Source organism: Orcinus orca, chromosome 8 (genome assembly GCF_937001465.1).
Source record: "Orcinus orca chromosome 8, mOrcOrc1.1, whole genome shotgun sequence".
In the NCBI taxonomy this organism is placed as follows: domain Eukaryota; kingdom Metazoa; phylum Chordata; class Mammalia; order Artiodactyla; family Delphinidae; genus Orcinus; species Orcinus orca.
The window spans coordinates 79,542,835-79,569,307 of NC_064566.1; the positions used below are offsets into that span (position 1 = coordinate 79,542,835).

The 26,473-nt window shown below is 33.9% G+C and overlaps 1 protein-coding gene across 2 annotated transcripts in view; it reads left to right on the top strand.

The window, feature by feature from the left end:
• Positions 1 to 26,473, top strand: part of DYNC2H1 (dynein cytoplasmic 2 heavy chain 1) — a 372,035-nt gene that overhangs the window by 76,026 nt on the left and 269,536 nt on the right. Inside the window, exons 37-47 of one of the 2 annotated variants that reach the window (XM_004282190.3) lie at positions 6,067 to 6,266; positions 7,082 to 7,346; positions 8,646 to 8,853; positions 11,218 to 11,347; positions 14,170 to 14,325; positions 15,973 to 16,232; positions 17,072 to 17,318; positions 18,691 to 18,842; positions 20,045 to 20,189; positions 22,164 to 22,266; positions 22,811 to 22,978. In XM_004282190.3, the coding sequence (XP_004282238.2) occupies positions 6,067 to 6,266; positions 7,082 to 7,346; positions 8,646 to 8,853; positions 11,218 to 11,347; positions 14,170 to 14,325; positions 15,973 to 16,232; positions 17,072 to 17,318; positions 18,691 to 18,842; positions 20,045 to 20,189; positions 22,164 to 22,266; positions 22,811 to 22,978 (2,034 nt within the window). The remainder of the gene's footprint in view (positions 1 to 6,066; positions 6,267 to 7,081; positions 7,347 to 8,645; positions 8,854 to 11,217; positions 11,348 to 14,169; positions 14,326 to 15,972; positions 16,233 to 17,071; positions 17,319 to 18,690; positions 18,843 to 20,044; positions 20,190 to 22,163; positions 22,267 to 22,810; positions 22,979 to 26,473) is intronic. The other variant, XM_049714064.1, reaches the window with a different exon arrangement.

Sequence of the window (26,473 nt, forward strand, 5' to 3'; positions counted from 1 at the left end):
CTATTGAGATGAACATATGGTTTTTCTTCTTCAATTTGTTAATATGGTGTATCACATTGATTGATTTGCTTATAATGAAGACTCCTTGCATCCCTGGGATAAATCCCACTTGATCATGGTGTATGATCCTTTTAATGTGTTGTTGGATTCTGTTTGCTAGTATTTTGTTGAGCCTTTTTTGTTTTTTTTGCGGTATGCGGGCCTCTCACTGCTGTGGCCTCTCCCGTTGTGGAGCACAGGATCCGGACGCGGAGACTCAGCAGCCATGGCTCACAGACCCAGCCATTTCGTGGCATGTGGGATCTTCCTGGACCAGGGCACGAACCCGTGTCCCCTGCATTGGCAGGTGGACTCTCAACCACTGTGCCACCAGGGAAGCCCTGTTGAGGCTTTTGCATCTATATTCATCAGTGATATTGGTCTGTAATTTTCTTTTTTTCTAGTATCTTTGTCTGGTTTTGGTATCACGGTGATGGTGGCCCTAAAGAATGAGTTTTGGAGTGTTCCTTCCTCTGCAGTTTTTTGGAAGAGTTTGAGAAGGATGGGTGTTAGCTCTTCTCTAAATGTTTGGTAGAATTCACCTGTGAAGCCATCTGTTCCTGGACTTTTGTTTTTTGGAGGATTTCATTACTTGTGATTGGTCTGTTCATAGTTTCTATTTATTCCTGGTTCAGTCTTGGAAGATTATACCTTTCTAAGAATTTGTCCATTTCTTCCAGGTTGTCCATTTTATTGGCATAGAGTTGCTTGTAGTAGTCTCTTAGGTTGCTTTGTATTTCTGCGGTGTCTGTTGTAACTTCTCCTTTTTCATTTTTAATTTTGTTGATATGAGTCCTCTCCCTCTTTTTCTTGATGAGTCTGGCTAATGGTTTATCAATTTTCTTTATCTTCTCAAAGAACCAGCTTTTAGTTGTATTGATCTTTGCTATTGTTGTCATTGTTGTCTTTCTTTCTATTTCATTTATTTCTGCTCTGATCTTTATGCTTTCTTTCCTTCTGCTAACTTTGCATTTTGTTTGTTCTTCTTTCTCTAGTTCCTTTAGGTGTAAGGTTAGATTGTTTATTTGAGATGTTTGTTGTTTCTTGATGTAGGCTGGTATAGCTATAAACATCCCTCTTAAACTGCTTTTGCTGCATCCCATAGGTTTTAGATCGTTGTGTTTTCATTGTCATTTGTCTCTAAGTATTTTTTGATTTCCTCTTTGATTTCTTCAGTGATCTCTTGGTTATTTAGTAATATATTGTTTACCCTCCATGTGTTCGTGTTTTTTATGTTTTTTTCCCTGTAATTCATTTCTGATCTTATAGCGTTGTGGTCAGAAAAGATGCTTGATATGATTTCAATTTTCTTAAATTTACTGAGGCTTGATTTGTGACCCAAGATGTGATGTATCCTGGAAAATGTTCCATGTGCACTTGAGAAGAAAGTGTAATCTGCTGTTTTAGGATGGAATGTCCTATAAATATCAATTAAATCTCTCTGGTCTATTGTGTCATTTAAAGCTTCTGTTTCCTTATTTATTTTCATTTTGGATGATCTGTCCATTGGTGTAAGTGAGGGGTTAATGTCCCCCACTCTTACTGTGTTACTCTTGATTTCCTCTTTTATAGCTGTTAGCAGTTGCCTTATGTATTGAGGTGCTCCTATGTTGGGTGCATATATATTTATAATTAGTATAGCTTCTTCTTGGATTGATCCCTTGATCATTATGTAGTATCCTTCCTTGTCTCTTGTAACATTCTTTATTTTATAGTCTATTTATCTGATATGAATATTGCTACTCCAGCTTTCTTTTGATTACCATTTGCATGGAGTATCTTTTTCCATCCCCCACTTTCAGTCTGTATGTGTCCCTAGGTCTGAAGTGTGTCTCTTGTAGACAGCATATATATGGGTCTTGTTTTTGTATCCATTCAGCAAGCCTGTGTCTTTTGGTTGGAGCATTTAATCCATTCACGTTTAAGGTAATTATCGATATGTATGTTCCTATGACTATTTTCTTAATATTATTTTGGGTTTGTTTTTGTAGGTCCTTTTCTTCTCTTGTGTTTCCCACTTAGAGAAGTTCCTTTAGCATTCATTGTAGAGTTGGTCTGGTGGTGCTGAATTCTCTTAGCTTTTGCTTGTCTGTAAAGCTTTTCATTTTTCTATCAAATCTGACTGAGATTCTTGCTGGTAGAGTAGTCTTGGTTGTAGGTTCTTCCCCTTCATCACTTTAAATATGTCCTGCCAGTCCCTTCTAGCTTATAGAGTTTCTGCTGAGAAATCAGCTGTTAACCTTATGGGAGTTCCCTTGTATGTTATTTGTCATTTTTCCCTTGCTGCTTTCAATAATTTTTCTTTGTCTTTAATTTTTGCCAATTTGATTATTATGTGTCTTGGTGTGTTTCTCCTTGGGTTTATCCTGTATGGGACTCTTTGTGCTTCCTGGACTTGGGTGGCTATTTCCTTTCCCGTGTTAGGGAAGTTTTTGACTATAATCTCTTCAAATATTTTCTCGGCTCCTTTCTCTCTCTCTTGTCCTTCTGGGACCCCTATAGTGTGAATGTTGTTGTGTTTAATCTTGTGCCAGAGGTCTCTTAGGCTGTCTTCATTTCTTTTCATTCTTTTTTCTTTATTCTGTTCTGTGGCAGTGAATTCCACCATTCTGTCTTCCAGTTCACTTATCCGTTCTTCTGCCTCAGTTATTCTGCTATTGATTCCTTCTAGTGTATTTTTCATTTCAGTTATTGTATTTTTCAATCTGTTTGTTTGTTCTTTAATTCTTTTAGGTCTTTGTTAAACATTTCTTGCATCTTCTCAATCTTTGCCTCCATTCTTTTTCTGAGGTCCTGGATCATCTTCACTATCATTATTCTGAATTCTTTTTCTGGAAGGTTTCCTATCTCTACTTCATTTAGTTGTTTTTCTGGGGTTTTATCTTGTTCCTTCATCTGGTACATAGCCCTCTGCCTTTTCATCTTGTCTATCTTTTTGTGAATGCGGTTTTTGTTCCACAGGCTGCAGGATTGTAATTCTTGCTTCTGCTGTCTGCCCTCTGCTGGTTGAGGCTATCTAAGAGTCTTGTGCAAGTTTCCTGATGGGAGGGAGTGGTGGTGGGTAGAGCTGGCTGTTGCTCTGGTGGGCAGAGCTCAGTAAAACTTTAATCCACTTGTCTGCTGATAGGTGGGGCTGGGTTCCCACCCTATTGGTTGTTTGGCCTGAGGCGAGCCAACACTGGAACCTGCAGGCTCTTTGGTGGGGCTAATGGCGGCCTCTGGGAGGACTCACACCAAGGAGTACTTCCCAGAACTTCTGCTGCCAGTGTCCTTGTCCTCACGGTGAGCCACAGCCACCCACCGCCTCTGCAGGATACCCTCCAACACTAGCAGGTAGGTCTGGTTTAGTCTCTCCTGTAGTCACTGCTCCTTCCCGTTGGTCCCGATGTGCACACTACTTTGTGTGTGCCCTCCAAGAGTGGAGTCTCTGTTTCCCCCAGTCCTGTCAGAGTCATGCAATCAAATCTCGCTAGCCTTCAATGTCTGATTCTCTAGGAATTCCTCCTCCCATTGGCAGACCCCCTGGTTTGGAAGCCTGACGTGGGGCTCAGAACCTTCACTCCAGTGGGTGGACTTCTGTGGTATAAGTGTTCTCCGGTCTGTGAGTCACCCACCCAGCAGTTATGGGATTTTGTTTTATTGTGATTGTGCCCCTCGTACTGTCTCATTGTGGCTTCTCCTTTGTCTTTGCATATGGGGTATCTTTTTTGGTGAGTTCCAGTGTGTTCCTGTTGATGACTGTTCAGCAGTTAGTTGTAAGTCTCATGTTCTCGCTAGAGGGAGTGAGAGCACGTCCTTCTACTCCCCCATCTTGGTTCAGGCTCCAAAATTACCCTTTTAAAGAAATATTTTAAGATTATAAAAATACCTTTTTTTAGATTAATTAATTTATTGAAGCTGATCTGGGTCTTAGTTGCAGCACGCAGGATCTTCGTTATGGCACGCGGGATCTTTTCGTTGCGGCATGTGGCCTCTTTAGTTGCGGCACGTTGGCTTCTTCGTTGTGGCATGCGGGCTTCTTAGTTGTGGCATGTGAACTCTTAGTTGCGGCATCCATGTGGGATCTAGTTCCCCGACCAGGGAATTATCTCAGGCCTCCTGTGTTGGGGAGTGTGGAGTCTTATCCACTGGACCATCAGGGAAGTCCCAAAAGTACCTTGGAGCAAAGGATAATTTTAGATTTATTACAGTAAAGTTGCGAAGTTAGCATTTCCATCATTTCCCTCTTATTTGCTGTGGTACATTTGTCAAAACTGGGAAACTGAGGCTGGTACATTACTATTAACTAAGTTCCACACTTCATTTGGATTTCACCTGCTTTATCATTAATGTCCTCTTTCTGTTCCAAGATTGAATCTAGGGTGCCATGTTGTATTAAGTTGTCCTGTCTCCTTAAGTCTCCTCTGCTCTGTGACAGTTTCTCAGTCTGTTTTTGTATTCATGACCCTGACAGGGTCCTAGTCAGATATCACGTAGACTCTTCCTCAGTCTGGGTTTTTTTTCTGATATTTAACTCATGATTTAATTGAGTTGTGAACATTTGGAAAAAAATACTGCAGAGGTGGAGTGCCCTTTTTAATTCATTTTAGTGGGTACATAATAACCTTTTGACATCACTGGTGATGTTCACCTTCATTACTTATGTTAATGTTTTCCAGGTTTCTCTACTGTAAAGTTGTTATTTTCCCCTTTCCTGACTCTCTTCTTTGGAAGCCAGTTACTAAATCTAGCTCACCTGGAAAGTGGGGAGGCAAGGATTAAGCTCCATCTCTTAGGGGGGGGAGTACCTGCTTATATAATTTGAAACTCTTCTGTAAAGAAGATTTGTCTCTTCTTTTCCATGATGTATTTATTAAATCATTTATTCAGATCAGTATGGACTCATGCATATTTTTTTATGCTTTACCACTTTTTTCCCCATTTATATAAAGTAAGTTATTACCCCCACCAATTGATGTTTGCCTTCATGAAAGGCTGAATATTCAGCCTCTAGGTTGCTATCCAGATTTAAGTTAAATCACCATGAAAATAAGATAACATAAGAAAGAAGACTACATGAAATTACCTATTTGGACTTTAAATGGTCAAAGTATACATCTTAAAAAAGGAAACTACAGCTTTTTTATTAGGTTGGCATATACCAGGGCAGATAAGGTATTTGTTGAAGTACTTAGATTACCATTTTTCAGTTGTCTAACTCTGGTGATTTTCATGAAATATATAAACCATACCTGTAGTAAATAAAGATGGCTTACTTATGAGTTCAGTGCTTTAAATAAACTCTAGTGCAGCCAAGCCTCTTTATATATATTTAAAGATAGAAATATTAAACAATTATAGAGAAATACCATACTAAAAATAGTTTCTTGCCTTTATATAGGTGTCTGATCAATTAATAGCTAATATCCTTGAAAAAATAAGAATCTGACGATATTAGTATTTACATTTGGTTTAAGAATAGATTTATGAACCAGTTTTGAGCAACACTGATCAAAGAGTTTTGCTCAGTTTGTTAGTTTTTAGTTTTAGGACAAAAATCTCTGCGAGGCAAATATGCTGGTATATTTGGAAAGATACCTAAATCTGGAATTAAATGCCACCTATAATACTTAATGCTGAGCTCTCTCAGATAAGTCATTTAAACCCTTAGAGACTTAATGGTCTCGTGTAAAATTGGAATAATAATAGAAATACTTCCTTACTCTATACAGTTGTTATAAGGATTACATCAGAATGGTAAAGTACTATGCAAAGAAATGTGTTAATGATTTTTATTATTAATTAAAGTCTGGGTACCCTGGGATTCAAATTCTATGAAAAATAGTCCAAAACTCAGTAATACTTGTTTTTCAGCAGTTAAAAGATAGTTAAGTAAGCTTGCCAATTCGCATGATAGCATATGTCTTTAAATGTTACTAAATTCTAGTGCATCATTTAATTACTAATAATGCATATCAAGGCACGTAAAGACTTTTTATAGTCATTAGATTCATAACTAATAATTTTAAAATGAAACTTTTTCTCTAGTTAATGAAAGTCATATTGTGGTACAAGCACTGAGGCTTAATACAATGTCAAAGTTTACATTTGCTGATTGCACTCGGTTTGATGCACTGATTAAAGATGTGTTTCCTGGAATTGACTTTAAAGAAGTAGAATATGATGAACTGAATGCTGCATTAAAGCAAGTCTTTGAGGAGGCCAACTATGAAATCATATCCAATCAGGTAACTGTCAAGAATACTTCATAATATATTGATCCTTTCTCCTAGTTAATTCTTTATTAACTATCTTTATCTTTTATCTTTCAACTTATCTTTCATCTTTCAACTTAAATCTTACTCACTCATGAAAGCCTTCCCTAATTTTCAAGTCCAAATTAGGTCCCCTTGCTATGTGCTTTCCTTACCTTTGTTGTATATGCATATTTAATGTTAAGTTGCACACTTGATTAATATTTGATTAATATTAATATTTGATTCTCCCCCACCAGATAGTAGTCTCCATGAAAGGTGGGATCCATGTCTGTTTTACCATTTTATTCCTAGTGCCTGTTACAGAGCCTGGCATGTAATAGATCCATCATATGTGTCTTTGATAGTTGATTATGTATGATTTAGTTTAACTTTGACAATTTCTTAGGAGAACTTCACTTTCGTAGGTCTTTTTATGTAGCACAAATACATGTTCAAAATGAATACTTTTTCCTCAGGGGTATAAATGAATGAATGAATTAGCAAAGTGAATAAAATATTTAGTATATTTTATTTGAATGAATGAGTGAGTGAAGACAATAGTGAACATATTGTATTGTCAACTTGGAAAGCATACTTCTTTTTTTTAAAGAAATATGAATTTAAAGATCATGTTGTAAATATATTCAGATTTGTTTAGTAATTCTTTTATTTAAGGCTTTATCTTCCACTGAAGAAATAAAAGGCTTAATTTATGTTTGAAATAGAACAACTGTTGTCGAATGAGAGTAGAACTGTGTTTGATTGTACACTATAAATCATATATGAACATGTTTCTTTTCTACTAGATCAAGAAGGCTTTAGAATTGTATGAACAATTACGCCAGAGGATGGGAGTTGTTATTGTTGGTCCAAGTGGTGCTGGAAAATCAACTCTTTGGAGAATGTTAAGGGCAGCACTTTGTAAAATTGGCAAAGTGGTAAAACAATATACCATGAATCCCAAAGCTATGCCTAGACATCAATTATTAGGCCATATTGACATGGATACAAGGGAATGGTCTGATGGTGTTTTGACAAATAGTGCTCGCCAAGTAGTTCGAGAACCTCAAGGTTGGTCTCTATTGTGTGATTTATTGATTTATTTAATAATTTTTAGAGGATGATAGAGGTTGTCTATAATGCTATCCTTTTCAAGTCTTATACATGACCATAAACTGCCGTATAGTGATCTGCTTTGATATTTTACTTTGGAGGGGTGAAGACATGCTATCATTTTTACCTGTTATTCCATAGCAACTTTTATTATAATAGAAACTCAGAGTAATCTGGGTGAAATGTAGTTTACAGCTAGATTAATCTACTGAATAAAATAATATCTTTGATTGCTGAACTGATATTATAATACCTCATAAATAAGCAAGATAAGTTTTTATTTAGGATTAAAATTGGTATGTGTGTCTGAACTTATCAGTTTGAATACAGTGCTTTCAATAATTTTGAAAATTTGAGTCATAAAATAGTAGACTTTCTGGTCTAAATATTTTGGCTTGGTGTTTAACAGAATTCTTGGTCAGACTCCCTACTTTTTGTTAGATCATAATTTAATTAATAGTTGTTTTCCTAAGCCAGTGAATGAAAGGTTTAGAATGTCTTAAGACATTGGAAGGAATTTTCAGTGTATAGTGTCTTCATTTTCAATGTAGTTGATATTATCACACTAAATAAAAACCAGATATACCTGTTTCTCACACTTTTATGGGGGATATTTTCTTCTTTGAATTGTTTCAAAGGTCCAAGAACAACTTGAAACCACTTTCGTCTTAGGAAATATATATGAAAAACAGTTTGTTTTGGAAAGACTTGTGTACACAACTTGTTCACTGCTTCTCCCCTCTGAAGTCACCTTTTTATATATCAAAGAAATTTGGTGGTGGTGTATTTTTTAGTTCTCATGTAGGACACTAAGGAGTAGGTTTCTCATATTTTCTAAAAGTGCTATTACACAGCAAGCATTCATACATTCTAATGACATGGTAGAAGACAAAAGTCTAAGGAATATCTCACAAGCTTGTGGAAATAGAAATACCTAGGTCTTGCAAACCATGTTTTCTTTTACTGAGAATCCAGTTCTGTATGTTCATAGATCAATAGAGCCTTATTACAGGGTATATAACTGGGTCTCTGACCAGCTGAGCCAGGATTGCCCATGGGTTCTCCACACATTTGTATTGTGTTAATTCACATGAAAAATTTCAACTTGTTCAACTTTTTGTTCTTTATATTTGGCTTCAGAAGTATAAAATAATATGGAAATTACTTCTAAAGAATAAGTGATAATTATTTTATTCTTTATTTTTAATTATTATCATTGCATTTATTTTTATCTCTACTTTTTTTGTTTGAAAATAGATGTCAGCTCATGGATAATCTGTGATGGTGATATTGACCCTGAATGGATAGAATCTCTGAATTCTGTTCTGGATGATAATCGATTACTCACTATGCCCAGTGGAGAAAGGATTCAGTTTGGCCCAAATGTTAACTTTGTATTTGAAACTCATGATTTAAGTTGTGCCTCACCAGCCACAATATCTAGAATGGGAATGATCTTTCTTAGGTGAGAGCATTTGCATACACTGTATTAGAATATTCTTCAATTATTATTTTGGTTTTACAGCTAAGTGAAATAAGTAATGTATGGGTAATGTGTGAATATTTGTTTTCCTCATTCTTATTAACTTCTTTTTGTTTGTTAGGTTTTAATTCATTCAGAGAGTTCCTGTTTATTGCAGTTGAATTATTTCAGCAGTGTAGTTGTATCACAATTACTAAATAATTATTTTTTGTTTACTTAAATGAAACAGCAAGTATTTGTTTTCTTCTTTTTTCTATAACTTTTATTTAAATATTATGATTGAGTTCAGAGAAGTTTTACAAATTGGAAACTTCTTTACTTAATATTTTCTTTCTTCAGTGTATTTGGAAGAAGCTTGAAGAGCAAAAATAAATAACAAACTGATTTTAGATTTCATATACAGTAGTCACATACTAAAACATGGATATTTGAGCCAGTTTCTTCCCAAAATGAGTAATTAGAAAGTTTTCTTTTACCTTTTGAATTTATGTTTTAGAATTTCATATTTATCTGTCTATATAAAGTTCTCTACTCTTTTAGAATCATTTGAAACCATTTTCGATGTTATATGACACATGGTAGGGTTATCAAGTTCATTCAGATTGTTTCCAAAATTATTTAATTGCTTACTTCTTTGATAGTATTATAGGAAACATTTATATTAAACTAGCCATAAACTCCCAATTAATATTTTGAGGTATTATTTAAAAAATAATACAGCATTGGGTTTATAGCTTTTATAGCAGTATCTCACACAATTTATCTTATTTATTCAATGTATTCTTATAATCTTGTGAGAAAAATAGGATAAAAGGGATGTTTATCACTAAATTTTAAAATATTTATTGAATGCCCATTACCTATATGATGTTAAGTTAGGCATTTTAGGAGAGACAGCAAGAAAGGAGTAAAGCTAACAGTTATGAAGGGCTTATATTTATGAAGAGCTTGTCTTTATGGAGCATACGTTCACAAAGGAGATAATATAAATATAACAGCAATTATAAGCTAGAATATAAATGAAATAAGGGGTAAGTAGAATGCCATATTGTAGAGCAATATGCCTGTATAGCTGCATGTTGCTGTAGAGGATTTGAACATTGTTGGTGAACCAGATATTGTTTGTGAGAGGCATAATGAATATATATGATTTCATGTAAAATACAAAAACATATTAATTATTTTTAGTTGCCTTTTGATTAGATTGTACCTTAGTTTTAGGTTTTATTCATTTCTTCAGCAGATATTTGCACTTGCTATGCAATAGGCCAAATGAAGACCTTTTAATAATGAAAGCGAATGCTATTAATTATGCTGGGATAACTGATATAAATCAAGATTGTCTTAGACAAACCAAGACGTGTAGTTGCCATGGGCACTGAGGAGATACTGTGACAACAAAGTCTTTATTCTGAAGGAGTTTAGCATCTTTGCTTTGTCTGTTTTGAGCTTATCAAATGTAATTTAAATATTTACCTTTGATCTTTTCATTTTTTCTTTTGCTTATTAAACTGGATAGAAATATGGGAGGAGAAATTCAGGGACTCAGTATTTACTCGTGTTGCTATGAAACACTGGTAGAAGATGGGAAAATGATAAAATTGTGAGCCCTTGTAACTTCTAAAATTATTAATTATGAGTTGTTTTTACTATAATTTTTATAAATATGCAACATATAATTTTGAATAAGATGTCTATATTATGTTTAATTTCAATCATTGGTTGTTACTCATATAATTAAATGATTTGCTAAAAAAATTATATTTTACTTTAGGATGATCTTCTGGTTTCAGTAGTGGCATGGGAATTTAGGTGTTTGGCTTTTTTGGGGACAGAAAAAGAAAAAGTACTTTTAAAGATCTGCATTAAGATGCAGTGCAGCTTGAAGTTTAATGTGCATTTGAATCACCCAGGGATATTGTTAAAGTGAAGATTTTGCTTCATTAAGTCTGGGGTGGGACTTGGGATTCTGTAGACCACACTTTGGATAGGAAGGGTTTAGACCACTTTTTGGCTAACTTGTAGTTGTGTAATTCTGCTTTAATCTATACTTATAATGATATAGATGAAATTTATTTGCTTTATTTTATAGAAAATGACATATATATAATATATATATACCTGTATATGTGTATATATGTAGAAGTAATGTATACACACAATATGTATATATATGTAGAAGTAATATATACACATATACATATACGGAAGTAAATAAAGTGAATTCTCACATACTATCAGACAGAGTACATGTGTAGAATGTTTACTGGAGCAGAAATTTATTTTGAAAGTAAATTCACAATTTCTTTCTAACTAGTTTCTTACATGTTTGTTAATGTGTTTCAGTGATGAAGAGACAGATCTTAATTCTCTGATAAAATCTTGGTTGAGGAACCAGCCTCCTAAATATAGAAATAATCTTGAAAACTGGATTGGGGATTATTTTGAAAAGGCTTTACAATGGGTTCTAAAGCGGGTAAGATAATTATAATATTTCATAATTATTTAGGCAAGAAGTATAATGATTGAGTGTTGCTTACATTTAACTGCTTTTTAGTATAAGAGCTCTGACAGAATATGAGGGTGGAGTGAGGGGTAGATGTCTTCATTGCTGTCCCACTGTATTTCATGGTATAACTTTTTATTGTGTTAGTCTTAAAACACTTTAATTCTTCCATCCACGATAGCTTGCACTGCTTGCCTAAAAATCTTGAACATTGGAATGCCTTTCTAAGTTTTACTAGCAAACCCATCTTGCTGTCACATTTTACTGTGTCAATAAATATCTGCATATATGTCATGCTAAAAATAATGACAAGTTAATACTAAAGTAGAGAAAGAATGGTGAGTTATTTATAACATTATTAAAACATTTGTTTATTCAACAAAAATTTATTGAATATCTAATAGACGCCCTAGACAAGACTTTGTGAGGTGAACATTAACAGGACAATCACTATCCCTGTGAAGGGTTTGTCTCATGGAGGAAAATGACATGTAAAAAGATAATCACAATATAACAGGATGAAGAGAGTATTGCTGCCTTCTAGGAGAATTTTAAAAAAGGAGATCACATTTAATTTTGAATTTGAAGCATGAATAGAAGTTTAGCGTGCAAAGAAGACAATTTTCATGTATCTACATGATTTTTTCAAATTTTCTTGGTTTTTCTTTTATGTCATTGCTTTTATAAAAAACATGAACATATAAAAATAGAGGAAATAAATAGCAATGAGGATTTTTTTTTAAGTATCCGATTATTAATCTGAACTTGATTTAGAGGTCAGTACTTGGGGTTGAACAAATCATGTAGAGAAATGGCAATCTCACGTTAGTTTTCTAAACTTTTTTTGTAAGGATGAATGATGGAGGAGTAGGGATTTGGGAGGAAATGATGCAAATGAGATAGGTTTTCCTGGAGACTTCAGGGAAGAACCACTCCCACCAGCCCTCAGTATGACTGAGCTGTCTACCTCTTTGTGCTTCTGCAGCAATGTACTGTGTCCTTCAACTATATTATAATTGCTTTCATTCAACTATAAGCACCTTGAGGGCAAGGACTAAGCCTGTTATAGTCCTTGTTGTATCCCCAGAACCAAAGTTTGTTAATAACAGAGTAGTGAATCAGAGTATATGAGCTTAATTAAACACCTGATGCCTATGTTTGTAGCACCTGTTCAGTAGGTGTGTTGTTATTTCATTAATATAAAACATACAAAGCCTAACAGGACTCTCCAATGCAAATACCTTGAGGTCATTTACTTGCATGCTGTTAGTGTTAGAATGAGAAATATAATACTAGATAGAATGTATTTTAAAAAAGGGGTTTGTGACTATAGAAATGATAACAGGATAAGACTATTAAACCATAGAGTGGATACCAAAGATTCAGTTAGAAAATAAACTAATTCTGTTCTGAGGTCAGTTCCCTGTTATTTTTTGAATTTTTTTTTATGTGTTGAGTGTTCCTTCTTTCTTTATTCTGTGCTTTGTTCACCATGTTCAGATTCTGAGAGATATACTATAATGAATGCTCTAGTCAAGTGCTGATTTTATTTATAACTAGAGCTTTACTTTCTTGTATTTAGCAAATCAGGCAATCTAGAAGAAAATATGTACGTTTCCTTTATCTTGCCTTTAAAGCCTAGAACTCTTAGTATGGCCTAAGCCATTGGATTTCTACTCATCTCCTCCCTTTTTCCCATTTTTCCACCTATTTCTCCATTCTTTGAAAAATATTTATTATGCAGGCAGAGTGCTTTTTTAAAAAAATTTAAATTGGGTCGTTTTATTCTCTTAACGTTTAAAGGCACTGAAAATAAAATTTGCACTCCTTACCACGGCTTGTACAATTGCACATACCCTGGCCCTTGCCTACCTTTCTGACTTGAACCGCTCTTCCTTTGCTTACTCAGGCATAAGCGTCTTTTAAGTCCTTAACTACGCCAGTGGCTTACCATTGCATATGCTGTGTTCTCTGCATGTCAGATAGATCTCATTCTTTTAATGTTAGCTTAAATGTCACCTTTTTCAAAGAGACCTTGAGCCCGCAATCTGAGTTATCCTTTCTCAGAATACACTCTTCCTCTGCTCTATAGCTTCTGCCACAATGTATTAACCATCTCCTCTACTAGACTTGACTTCCATTAAGACAATTGCTCTGTTTAATTCACCTTTTAAAAAAAATACCTAGCACCACATACAGATCTTAATGCATAATTGGTTCTCAGCAAATACTTAGAGAAAGAATGAGAACGCTTTCCTCTTCTAACTCCCTGGCAGTTACACAGGGCCCCAAAGGCCCACAGATCAAAATCATCTACACCACCAGAGTCCAAAAGTTTCATTTTAAAATTCTGTGTAGAGAAAAAGTTCCAAATTGTTTTTAAGCCTGCTTTTACTTTTCTTTCTTGTCCAGAGCCATTAATCTAGCCCTTGCCTCTAGCTTCTTTTCTATCAGCAAGAGGAAATGAGGGACTATTACTTTTAGACCAATGCTCATTGATTTACCTTATTTTTTAAAATATTCTACATAAACAGTGGAAAAGAGTAAACAAACAGTGTATCTATTTGACGAATCCATCACTTTCAGCTAGAAATACACAATTGTGTTTTTATGATTACTTTTTATTTTCAAAGTTTATGTATATAAATTGAAATCTAAACATTCTATAACTTGAGTAGGGGGATTAATTTAAAGATGATCCTTGAAAAGATAAGTAAACATCAATCTGTGTATGGTTCTAATTTACTGGTTAATATTTACCTTTTGTCTGTAACATGGATTTCAATCAACAGAATGACTATGTGGTAGAAACAAGTTTGGTTGGGACTGTGATGAATGGTTTATCACATCTCCATGGATGCAGAGATCATGACCAATTTATTATTAATCTCATAAGGGGGCTGGGTGGAAATCTGAACATGAAGTCACGTCTGGAATTCACCAAAGAGGTAATACACATTTAAAGCCTATGTTTAGTCAACATTTTTTGTCAATTTTCATTGATCCTTGGTATAGAACTTTAAAATTTTGAAATTATGCATTTAATACAATAATAATGCATTTATATACAGATCTTCCTCGAATTATGATGGAGTTACATCCAGATAAACCCATCATAAGTTGAAAATATCCTAAGTCGAAAATGCATTTACTACACCTAACCTATCAAATATCATAACTTAGTCTAGCCTGTCTTAAAGTGCTCAGAACACGTACATGAGACTACACTTGGGCAAAATCCTCTAACACAAAGCCTATTTTATAATAAAGTGTCAAATAGAATGTAATTTCTTGACTGTTATACAGAAAGTGAAAAATAGTATGGTTGTAAGCATATCAGTTGTTTACCCTGGTGATTTTGTGGCTGACTGCCCGAGCTGCAGTTTGCTGCCACTCACTGCCACTGCCCACCATCACAGGAAGGTATCTTACCACATTATCGCTAGCCTGGGAAAAGATCAAAATTCAAAGTATGGTGTTTACTGAATTCATATCACTTTCGCCCTATTGTAAACTTGAAAAATCTTTAAGTCGAGCCATTGTAAGTTGAGGACCGTCTGTATAAATACATAGGTACATGTATACTTATTTTCTCCTTTGATTGAACTAGTTTGTGATATTTTATGATATTAAAATTTTATAAAATATTTAATAGGCTAAAGTTCTGACTATACCTTTTTTGTTAGATATTTTTGATACTTAGCTATGTAAATAAATATAATTATTTTATTCACTTTTAATCTTAAAATAACATATTTTTAATCATTTTTTTTAACCAGAAGTTTTAGCAGTTAGGAATGCTTGGATGGAGTAATCATTATAAATCTTTTCTTTATTAAATGCAAAGGTATATTTCAGCCACGTTTATAAAACTAAATTTTACATATTAAGGAATTTCTTCCTATTGGCCTCTGTTGAAATACTTGAACACATATTCCTTTGGGTTGGCTCCAACATTATGTTCTGCATTTTTATCACTTTGTTTCATTGATATCACCATTTATTGCTTTCTCTGTTCTGTTTTTCTTTCCATGGCTGTTCTGTTGTCTCTGTTACCAGATGCTTCTCATTGCTACCACTCAATGTCATATTATATGCTGCTTTTAAGCAGACATTTTATTGCCAAAGTTTAGAATAAAGCTGTTGAAGAGTGGCATTAGGGGCTAACTCTCTGCTGTGTATCTGTGCAGATAACAGTTTTTTGTGTAAGAAAGAAGAACAAGTTGAGAGCAGTGGTGGTGACAGTGGAATGTTCAGTACCAAAATGTACTGGAAATTAAAGGTCTAGGAGTCCTACATTGTACAATTTGTAATTTAGTGTTCATAAGAATTCAATTAAAAGTTGAATATATTTATACAACATATGTGTGAACCAGATGACTTTTATTTGCTTAAATGATCATTCAGAGAGTAATATTTCAGATAAAATGTTACTATAATTATTAAGGATATTAGGTGAGTTTAGTGCATGTGAACTTTTTTATTTTTAAAGTAAGATGATTCTCTTTGGAGGATTTACTTTAAAGAATTAAAATTTCACATACTCTGTTTGGAGCACTGTATATGAAAACCTATCACAACTTTTTCCTCTTAAGGTTTTTAATTGGGCACGAGTATCTCCTCCGGACCCTCACAAACCAATGGACACCTACTATGACTTGAGTAGAGGACGATTAGCATCTTATGTGCTGAAGAAGCCAGAAAACTTGTCTGCTGATGATTTCAGTAATAGCCAAACTCTTCCAGTCATTCAGACTCCTGACATGCAACGAGGTCTAGATTATTTCAAACCTTGGTTAAGTTCTGATACTAAACAGCCATTTATTCTTGTCGGACCAGAAGGATGTGGCAAAGGGTAAGAGGAGAAAAATGTTAATCGAGGTGCATATTGTGGATTTATGCTTCTCTCCTGTTTTAAAATGATTTAACAGCTTTTGTTACCTTTTTTTTGGTTAAAGTAGCATTTACATTTTCATGAAGGACTCTTTATTGTCACTACTTGTAAAGATAATATGACTATAGAGAAAAATATGTCCTTTTTTTCTGCCGAGTTATGTGTTTTCCAATGGAATTAGAAGAAGATACTCTTAAAAAGAATCTGTGCGTACAATCATAAAAAATGAATACCTGATGTACTCGCAAACTACTATATGCTGTAGTTATAAAAAATGAATCTTGAAGTTAGCTATTTAAAAATAGCTTTTAATTCAGTGGAATTCAACCTATTTTTAGTGCCTCCTGAGTGTAGTTTTTTGGAAATAAAGGAAATATGGATTATTATTTTCACATTTCTAGTAATAATTAAACAATTCTGTAAAGTCATAGTAATTTTTTTTTAACTTGGAGAACTTAATATTTTAAAATCTTTCCTTCAACTGTGGGGAAACAATACTTTTTATGTGTACTTTTTCAAACTGAATTATTTCTTGAACTGTGATTTTTTTTTTTTTTTGCTGAAAGAGTCCCAAGAATGCCTTAAAATATGAATTAATTCTTTTTCCAGTCTAAAAATTAGAAAGCTTACCTTCATAGCTATGGATAGTTATGGAAACCATATCTATTTTTACCACTTTTCCCTTAAACATCATACGTAATTTAGAAACTAAAATATTTAAAAATAGAAGTTTTGTATTGAATATAGAAAGTATTTTATTGGTTGCATTTGTGAAGTCAAATGTTTTATATCTTTCTCAGGATGCTGCTCAGGTATGCCTTTTCCCAACTCCGGTCCACTCAAATTGCTACAGTTCACTGTAGTGCGCAAACTACTTCTCGGCATCTCCTGCAGAAACTGAGCCAGACTTGCATGGTAATCAGTACTAATACTGGTCGAGTGTATAGACCAAAAGACTGTGAGAGACTTGTTCTGTACTTAAAAGATATCAACCTACCCAAGCTTGATAAATGGGGGACCAGTACTTTGGTAGCTTTCCTGCAGCAGGTGGGTCTTATCACTTGAAGTGTTTTGATATAATTGGAAACAATTGAATTTCATTAACTTTTCTTGTAGATAGAAAATCTGCTTTCCTTTTTAGGGCTAGTTTTATCTAGCATGTGTCATGGAAATTAAACTCTTGAAGCGTCTCACACTTGTTCCAGGGCTACTTTCTTTGATCTTCCTCCATCTAAAGATTAGTATTACATCAAGATGATATATGACAGAAAGAGTAAAAACAACCTTTACCCTACACCAGTTACCTACCCTTTATTCCTAAAAAATGGAGAAAAGCAGAAGCTGGGGATTGGAGCTGGGGAAGTTTTTGCTTCATTCTTTTAGGTATGCATTCTTCTGAGAGCAGTTAGACTTCCTCAGTAATGCTTCAGTCACTGTGGAAGATTTTTTTTCTTTATGTGATTTACATCACATTAGAAACTCTAAATTCTAAATTAGAGCTTAATATACTCATTTTGGTTCACATTTTGCTTTTCTATATAACTGAAGAATATAATAAAATATTTACAGAAAAAATATTACCCTTATATTTCTCCTGATTTCTTTCACTTTTTTTTTTTTTGCCATACGTGGGCCTCTCACTGCTGTGGTCTCTCCCGTTGCGGAGCACAGGCTTCGGACAGGGGGCGCAGGCCCAGCGGCCATGGCTCACGGGCCCAGCTGCTCCGCGGCATGTGGGATCTTCCCGGAACAGGGCACGAACCCGTGTCCCCTGCATCGGCAGGCGGACTCTCAACCGCTGCGCCACCCGGGAAGCCCTCTTTCACTTTTTTTTTTTTGATAATTGCTGGTGGATTTATACTATCACCTGGATTTTAACATTTATTTGAAAAGCATTTTAAAAATGAGGATAATTCAGCTAACATTAATTGAACAGAGTCTTTAAAATTAAAAACAAAATTTTTATTGGAGTATAGTTGATTTACAATGTTGTGTTAGTTTCTGCTGTACAGCAAAGTGAATCAGATATACCTATACATATATCTACTCTTTTTTAGATTCTTTTCCCATATAGGTCATTATAGAGTATTGAGTAGAGTTCCCTGTGCTATACAGTAGGTCCTTATTAGTTATCTATTTTATACATAGTAGTGTGTATATGTTGATCCCAATATAGGTCATTATAGAGTATTGAGTAGAGTTCCCTGTGCTATACAGTAGGTCCTTATTAGTTATCTATTTTATACATAGTAGTGTGTATATGTTGATCCCAATCTCCCAGTTTGTCTTCCCCCCATTTCCCAGTAACCATAATCCTCTGATGATGATTGCATTTGGAAACAATTGAATTTTATGCAAAATATATCATGATTAGAAAATCTTAAGCATAAAACACTTAAATATATTTATTTTCAAATAGGTATTGACATATCAAGGATTTTATGATGAAAATTTGGAATGGGTTGGTTTAGAAAATATTCAAATTGTGGCTTCTGTGTCAGCTGGAGGAAGACTGGGAAGACATAAGCTTACTACCAGATTTACTTCTATTGTTCGTCTTTGTGCTGTAGAGTACGTATCATTGTATTAAAAGATTTTTTTGACTTAGGGAGACATACATTGCATTTTATGAAAGGTATATATTAATGGTATTACTTCAAAATGTAGAATATAAAAATAGTCAAACTTAAGCTCTGATGTTAGTTTTTTCCTATCCTTCCTAAACTGTAGGCAGTAATTTAGGGTGATGAAGGCTTTAATCAATGCTTGTTATATATTAGAAACAAAACAACTGCTTTGTATTGTCTCTAAATGTCAATCTCAGGAATCTGAACGGTGGGTTTTAGATTTAAATGTTTTATGGGTTATTTAAAGCAAAAATACAATCAAATTTTATGTAGATAACTAAAAAGAGAATTTAAATTTTAACAAAGTAGAGTTAGGTCATTTAGTGGCTTATAATATTAATCATAACATACCCATCCATCTCCATGGTCCATAATTGTTACATGGACTCGAATTTTATGACGCTAGGTCCTCTATTTTGCCTTACAAAATCTTGTTTTTGTGTTTTCATGCTAAACTGCCCCCGTCTATTAACATTCTTCTTTTAGAAATGTTACAGCAACCAATTAAGCTGTACTGAAATAGATTTTGCTTAGGGAGAAACAGGTTGATTTTATTTGTTGTTTTCTACTTCTGTAGTTCTAAGGTGGATTACTGTTCTTTGTACAGACTATACTTGATTCAAAATACTTTTTCTTAAGCAGAATTTTCCTTTGGCCCTTTCTAAAGATCAGTGGTCTTTTAAACAATTATGTTTTTAAGTAATTTCATTGGAATCCTCTATTAGAATCCTTAGTATTTGAAAACAGATAATTAGGGATCTGATTTAGTTGAATTAACAATAGGGTCTGTGAGCCTGGCCTTAGCCGTTGAGTAAACCTTGGAGGTATTTAGGCCTTACAATTTGAAAACCACACAGTTTGAAAACCATTGCTATAACTTAACATTAAAATAATAATTTAGGGGACTTCCCTGGTGGTCCAGTGGTTAAGACTTCGCCTTCCAATGCAGGGGGTGCAGGTTCGATCCCTGGTCAGGGAGCTAAGATCCCACATGCCTCGTGGCCAAAAAACCAAAACATAAAACAGAAGCAATATTGTAACAAGTTCAATAAAGACTTCAAATATGGTCCACATCTAAAAAAATCTTAAAAGAAATAGTAGTTTAGAATGTTGATTTATTTCAACTTCTTATATGCTTTTTTTTAGTTACCCAGAAAGAGAGCAATTACAGACAATTTATGGAGCATATCTGAAACCAGTTCTACATAAAAATCTGAAGAATCATACTATTTGGGGTTCTTCATCAAAAATTTATCTCTTAGCAGGATCTATGGTACAAGTGTATGAACAGGTATATATTCACTTACATTGTAGTTTTCATGTCTATTGGTATTACTCCCAAAGGGCTACCTTTAATCTTGATTTGTGTTGATGCTCAGGCTTTCTTTTCCTGTCGTTTATTATACTTTTCTACTGGAGAGTGACTCTGTGAGGATAGATGTTTGTGTGTGTGTTATTCATTATTGTATCTTCTGGCATAGTTTCTAATAGACACCCAAAAAGTATTGAATGAATAAATCAGTGGGTAGATGGTCATTCTGCTTTGATTTCAAATTTAGTTTATTTACAGTGGGGTTCATCTTTCCAAAACTAGATCTTTCTCCTGACTTCTATCAGTTTCTGTCTTTCAGGCTTCAAACCCGAGAGTAGTTCTTGATGTTTATTTCTTTCCTTTTATCTGTGAGGAAATGTCTAAAATATTCTGATAAAGTGGGGTGATACTTGAAAATAGGCATTAAGGATGCAGAAGATATTTATTGAGTACCTTCTCTTTCCAGTGCTAGTCCTAGGGATACAAAGATGACTGAGTCACTATTCCCTAGAAATGCACAGTCTAATGAGGAACCTGATCATATAAATAAACTATTAACACAGGGTAGTAAGTCTATCAATAACAATATGCACCAGTTATAGAGATAGCATGGAAGAGAGAGTGAATAGCTTTGTTGTGTGTAGTAGATTTTTTTTTTAACATCTTTATTGGAGTATATAATTGCTTTACAATGGTGTGTTAGTTTCTGCTTTATAACAAAGTGAATCAGCTATACATATACATATATCCCCATATCTCCTCTCTCTTGCATCTCCCTCCCACCCTCCCTATCCCACCCCTTTAGGTGGTCACAGAGCACTGAGCTGATCTCCCTGTGCTATGCGGCTGCTTCCCACTAGCTATTTTACATTTGGCAGTGTATATATGTCCATGCCACTCTCTCACTTCGTCCCAGCTTACCCTTCCCCCTCCCCATGTTCTCAAGTCCATTCTCTACGTCTGCATCTTTATTCCTGTCCTGCCCCTAGGTTCTTAAGAACCTTTTTTTTTTTTTTAATTCCATATATATGTGTTTGCATACGGTATTTGTTTTTCTCTTTCTGACTTGCTTCACTCTGTATGACAGACTCTAGGTCCATCCACCTCACTACAAATAACTCAATTTTGTTTCTTTTTATGGCTGAGTAATATTCCATTGTATATTTGTGCCACATCTTCTTTATCCATTCATCTGTCGATGGACACTTAGGTTGCTTCCATGTCCTGGCTATTGTAAATTTTAAGAGGAGATGAAATGTGGTCTAAGGTTTGAAAAATAAAGAGAAATTCACAAAGTGGCTGGAGGTGAAAGAGGGTCTTCTTGGGTAAAGGGAATAGCATGTGAAAGTTATGGAAGTGTTTGTGGAGGATGCTTTTTATAGTATTGGAGTAGAAGTGGGGAAAAATAAAGCTATGTTTTTCTAAATTAATTCAAATGTTAGGAGTCAAGGCCAGAATAAGAGCAGTAGCTCCATCCGTTGAGAGGAAGGGAGAGGCTCTTCTCTCGTTGGTTATATGTTGAATTGTGGCACTTTGATTTGTTAAAAGTTTAATGATTTCTTGAACACAAGATAGCTCTGTGGGTCCCACCATTATAAAATGGGTCTGTCTTACACCCATGAGCACCTTGGAATTATAACTACCATTTTATAAAATTTAGGTTAGCTTTCCTTGAATTCCTTTCTTTAGCAGGGCTTTTTAACCTTTCATTTTATTTTTTTCCATGGACAACCTTTGGCAGTTTGTTGAAGTTTATGAACAACCTCTCTTAGATACTGTTTTTAAATGCATAAAATATAGAATACAAGATAACTGAGGAAATAAGTAATATTGAAATACAGTTCCAGCCACTGGTAGAAATTGACATTCCTATGAATTTAAGGTGACTGAAAAATTTATAGCATGATTATATATTTAAGAGAGTAGACAGATCATTTACTATATTTTTTTCAGGTGCGGGCCAAATTTACAGTTGATGATTATAGCCACTATTTCTTTACTCCTTGCATCCTTACCCAGTGGGTTCTTGGCTTATTCAGATATGATTTAGAAGGAGGTAAGTTTTGCTTTTATGATTTCAAATCACTTATCTCTCTTTAGAATATCATATTGTGTGTGTGTGTGTGTGTGTGTGTTTATGCTGTATATGTATATTATATTTGTAATAGATAAATGAGTATTGTAATTATAGTATTTTAAAAATTAAAATGTTAATATTAAATTTAAACATGATATTAAAATTATGATATTTTATTATGCTTCCTCTCCTAAAGTATGATTGTCACTATTAAAACTTGATTTGGAAAAAAATGTAATTGTTATCCTTTGTAGCCAAAGCATGTTTAATATGCTCTTGGTGATTGATATTTTTATTGAACAACTAGAAATAATAGAGTTTAATCCTTTAAAGAATCAAAAGAGTTTACCAACTCATTAACAAAATGAATTTTAACTCTTTTTCCCTTTATTCTATTTATCTGACGCCAAAATAATGGTATGTAGATTCTCATTCTCTGTTTCTTTCTAATATTATGTTGAAACAGACCATTTTTAAATCATTTGAATTTTATTATAATTAAAGAAAATTTTGCCTTTTTTAGGATCCTCAAACCATCCTCTAGCTTACGTTTTAGAAATTGTAGCATATGAAGCGCGGCGCTTATTTCGTGACAAAATTGTTGGTGCAAAGGAACTTCATTTATTTGACAATATTTTAACATCAGTGTTTCAAGGAGACTGGGGCTCAGATGTACTAGACAATATGGCAGGTAATATAGTTACAGAGTTTATGTAAATATATAAAAGTTATGAGCACTTTCAATTTTTTTCTTACTGATAGCATGATTTCATATATCTAAACAAATGAAAACTTTGGATAATTTATATATGTATTACTGAATCACTTTGCTGTAGAGTAGAAATTAACACAGCATTTTAAATCAACTATACTTCAGTAAAATTAATTAAAACAAAAACGCTAAAACTTTGGATAATTTTAATGTTTTTACCGTAAAAGGCTGCTCTGTCTTCTTTGCTAGATTTCAATAATTATGTTCCAAACAAAATATGATGACGATAATTGTTTTCTTGGAAACGGTTGTTCAGACCGTAATGTTTAACATTTGCAATTCAAAACTGTATTTCCTGAAGGACTTTTATTAATAAAAATAGCCATATATGTGTGATATTTAAAGATCATAGTGAAAATCCATATTTGATTATAATGAACTTTCGCTTGAGAAAGTGACTCATTCCTGTCACTACTCATAACGTCATTAGCACAGAACTTCTTATGTACCCTCTTATCAGCTTCACCCATTATTATGATAAACAAAGCATAGCACCAGTCAAAGGAGCTATGTTGCATTTGCAACTATTACTGCTTAATGACCAATTTGCATTATGAAATGCTGTGGGAGTGATGCATATAAAATGAAAATCAGCATGTTGAAAAGGCCTTTGACAGAGGATGACTGTAATATGGAACTCTTTCCTAATAAAACTGCTTTCAAGCTACAAAATGAATTTCTATTCTATTAGAGTGTAAGGCAAGCCTTCAAAAATATTTCATATAATACATTATGTTGTATCTTTCTAGATTTGATATTGGTTCCAGGGTCATAATGACGTAAGCCAAGGGGAGTCTTGAAGGTGAAAAGGATACTAAGATTGATAGAAGGAATTTTCTAGGTGCTGCTTGAGTTTTAGAATCAGGAAATAAGTTCAAAAGAACCTAAGACAGGATGAAATGCTGAGAGAAGCCTGTTAATAGTTCAAAGTTGGCTTGATTTTGAGTGAGGTTTTATGTCATTGTGGCGTGTAGTTTTCATGGCTTAGCATGGAGAGGCTCTTGTTCTAAAATGCTGCCATGTTTCTCAGTCTAAAAATTGAGTTAATAGTGTCTCGTCTTGCAAAGAAAGTGACATATCCTTTGGGCATTAGATAGTATCAGTGTCTTATCTGAATTCTCTAGAATTTGGTATCTTTTAGAGTCTCCTGTGTAGGACTCAATAATATTTTTTTCTCAGTATTTTACTTTTTAATGAAGGGTTGCATTTAAAAAAAAAATACAGGCTTGATATATGTTAGATCCAGGCAAATATGATTTTCACATAGTAGAATATTAAGAAAAATTATTAAGAAAAATTTTGGATGCTTAAAAATTTTAAGTATCCAAAATTAAAAATTTAATTTTGGATACTGAAAAATAAACTAGATACATTCTTGTGCTTAAGAAACTTGTAATCTAATGGCAGATACAGATGTGAAAGTCCTTGCTTACAATGGTAACTATTGCTAATATGTTTAAGTGCCACAAAGATTTATGCAAATAGATGGTTAAACTGGTAAATACAATAGAGCATGAAGTGTTTTACAATTAATATAACTTTTCTGAATATATTTGGGATAAATGTTGGATATTAGGGGTGTAGAAGAGTAGAGACTAATTCCTTTTTGAGGAAGTTACTTTGAAATTTTTTATTTTGAGATAATTGTAGATTCACATACAGTTGTAAGAACTAACAGAGAGAGAACACATGTACTTTTTACTTGTTTTCCTTCAACTCTGGCAAAAATAATATCACAACCAGGATATTGACATTGATACAGTTAAAATGGATCAACTCCTCTTCCATCCCCTGGAAACCACCCATCTTTTCTGTGTTCAATTTTGTCATTTCAACAATCTTATTTTCAATCAGAATAATTCTCTGGAGATATATGCAGGTTCTTGAGTGTTTCAGTAGTTTGTTCCTTTTTATTGCTGAGTAGGTATTATATTTAGACATGCTACCATTTCTTTCACCATTTACTTGTGGAAGGGCATCTGAGTTGTTTTCAGTTTTTGGCTATTAAGAGGAAAGCTGCTGTAGGCATTTATGTGCAGGTTTTTGTGTGGAGATTTTTGTTTCTCTGAGATAAATGCTCAGGAATGCAGTTGCAGGGTTGAATGGTACTTGTATGCTTAGTTCAAAAAAAAAAAACCTGCCACACTGTTGTCTAGAGTAGCTGTATTTCAGTTTACATTTCCATCAGCAATTTACGAGTGATCCAGGTGCGCCACATCCGTGCCAGCATTGGGTGTTGTCAGTATTTTCTTATTTTAGCCATTCTGATAAGTGTATACTGATAGGTCATATTGGTTTTATTTTGCATCTTGCTGACAGCTAATGAAGTTGAACATCTTTTCATATGATTAATTGTCTTCTGTCTGTCCTCTTCAGTGAAATGTCTCTTTATGTCTTTTGCCCATTTTCTAATTTTTTAATATTGAGTTTTTAGAGTTCTTTCTGTATTTTAGATACTATTCTTTTGTCACATATGTGGTTAGCAAATATATTCTCCCACTGTGTAGCTTGTCTTTTCATCTTCTTAATAGAGTCTTTCACAGATTAAAAAAGGTTTTAATTTTATGAAGCTCAATTTATTAATTTTTCTTTTTAAGGATTTTTTGGTGTCAAGTTTAAGAACTCTGTCTAGTCCTAGATTTTGAAGATTTTCTCCACCTTTTTTTCCTAAATACTTTATAGTTTTATGTTTTAAGTCAGTGGTCCATTTTGAGTGAATTTCTGTGTAAAGAGTGAGACTTAGGTCACGGTTCATTTCTTTGCCTATGGTTGTCCACTTGTTCCAGCACCACTTGTTGAATAGGCTACCCTTCTGCCTTGAATTGCTTTTGCACGTTAGTCAAAAATTAATTGTGTAACTCTGTTTCTGGGTTCCTGATTCTGTTCCATTGATGTATATGTCCTTCTGCCAGTACCACACTGAGTTGATTGCTGTAGCTGTATAATAAGTCTTAAAATTCGATTGACTGATTCCTTCTTCTTTAAAATTGTTTTAGCTATTTGCCTTTCCATATAAATTTTAGAATAATCTTGTATATATAAACAATGTTGCTGAGATTGTGGTAGGAATTGTATTAGTTCTGTGTATTGGTTTGGGAAGAATTGACCTCTTTATTATGTTGATTTTTCCAATCCATGAACATATTTGTCCATTTATTTAGATACTCTTTGCTTTTTTTCATCAGTGTTGTATAGTTTTCAGCATAAGTCCTATAAGGTATTTTGTTAGATTAACACCTAAGACTTTAATTTTTTGGAGCAATTACAGGAAATCAAACTGTATCTTAAAGGATACAATTAAGTGAAGAAGAGGGGAAGGGCATTCCAGACAAAGGAAAAAGCATATGCAAAGAATCAAAGGTTTGAGAAAACTGGGGTATATACTGGAGTACAGAGGGAGATAAGAGATTCAAG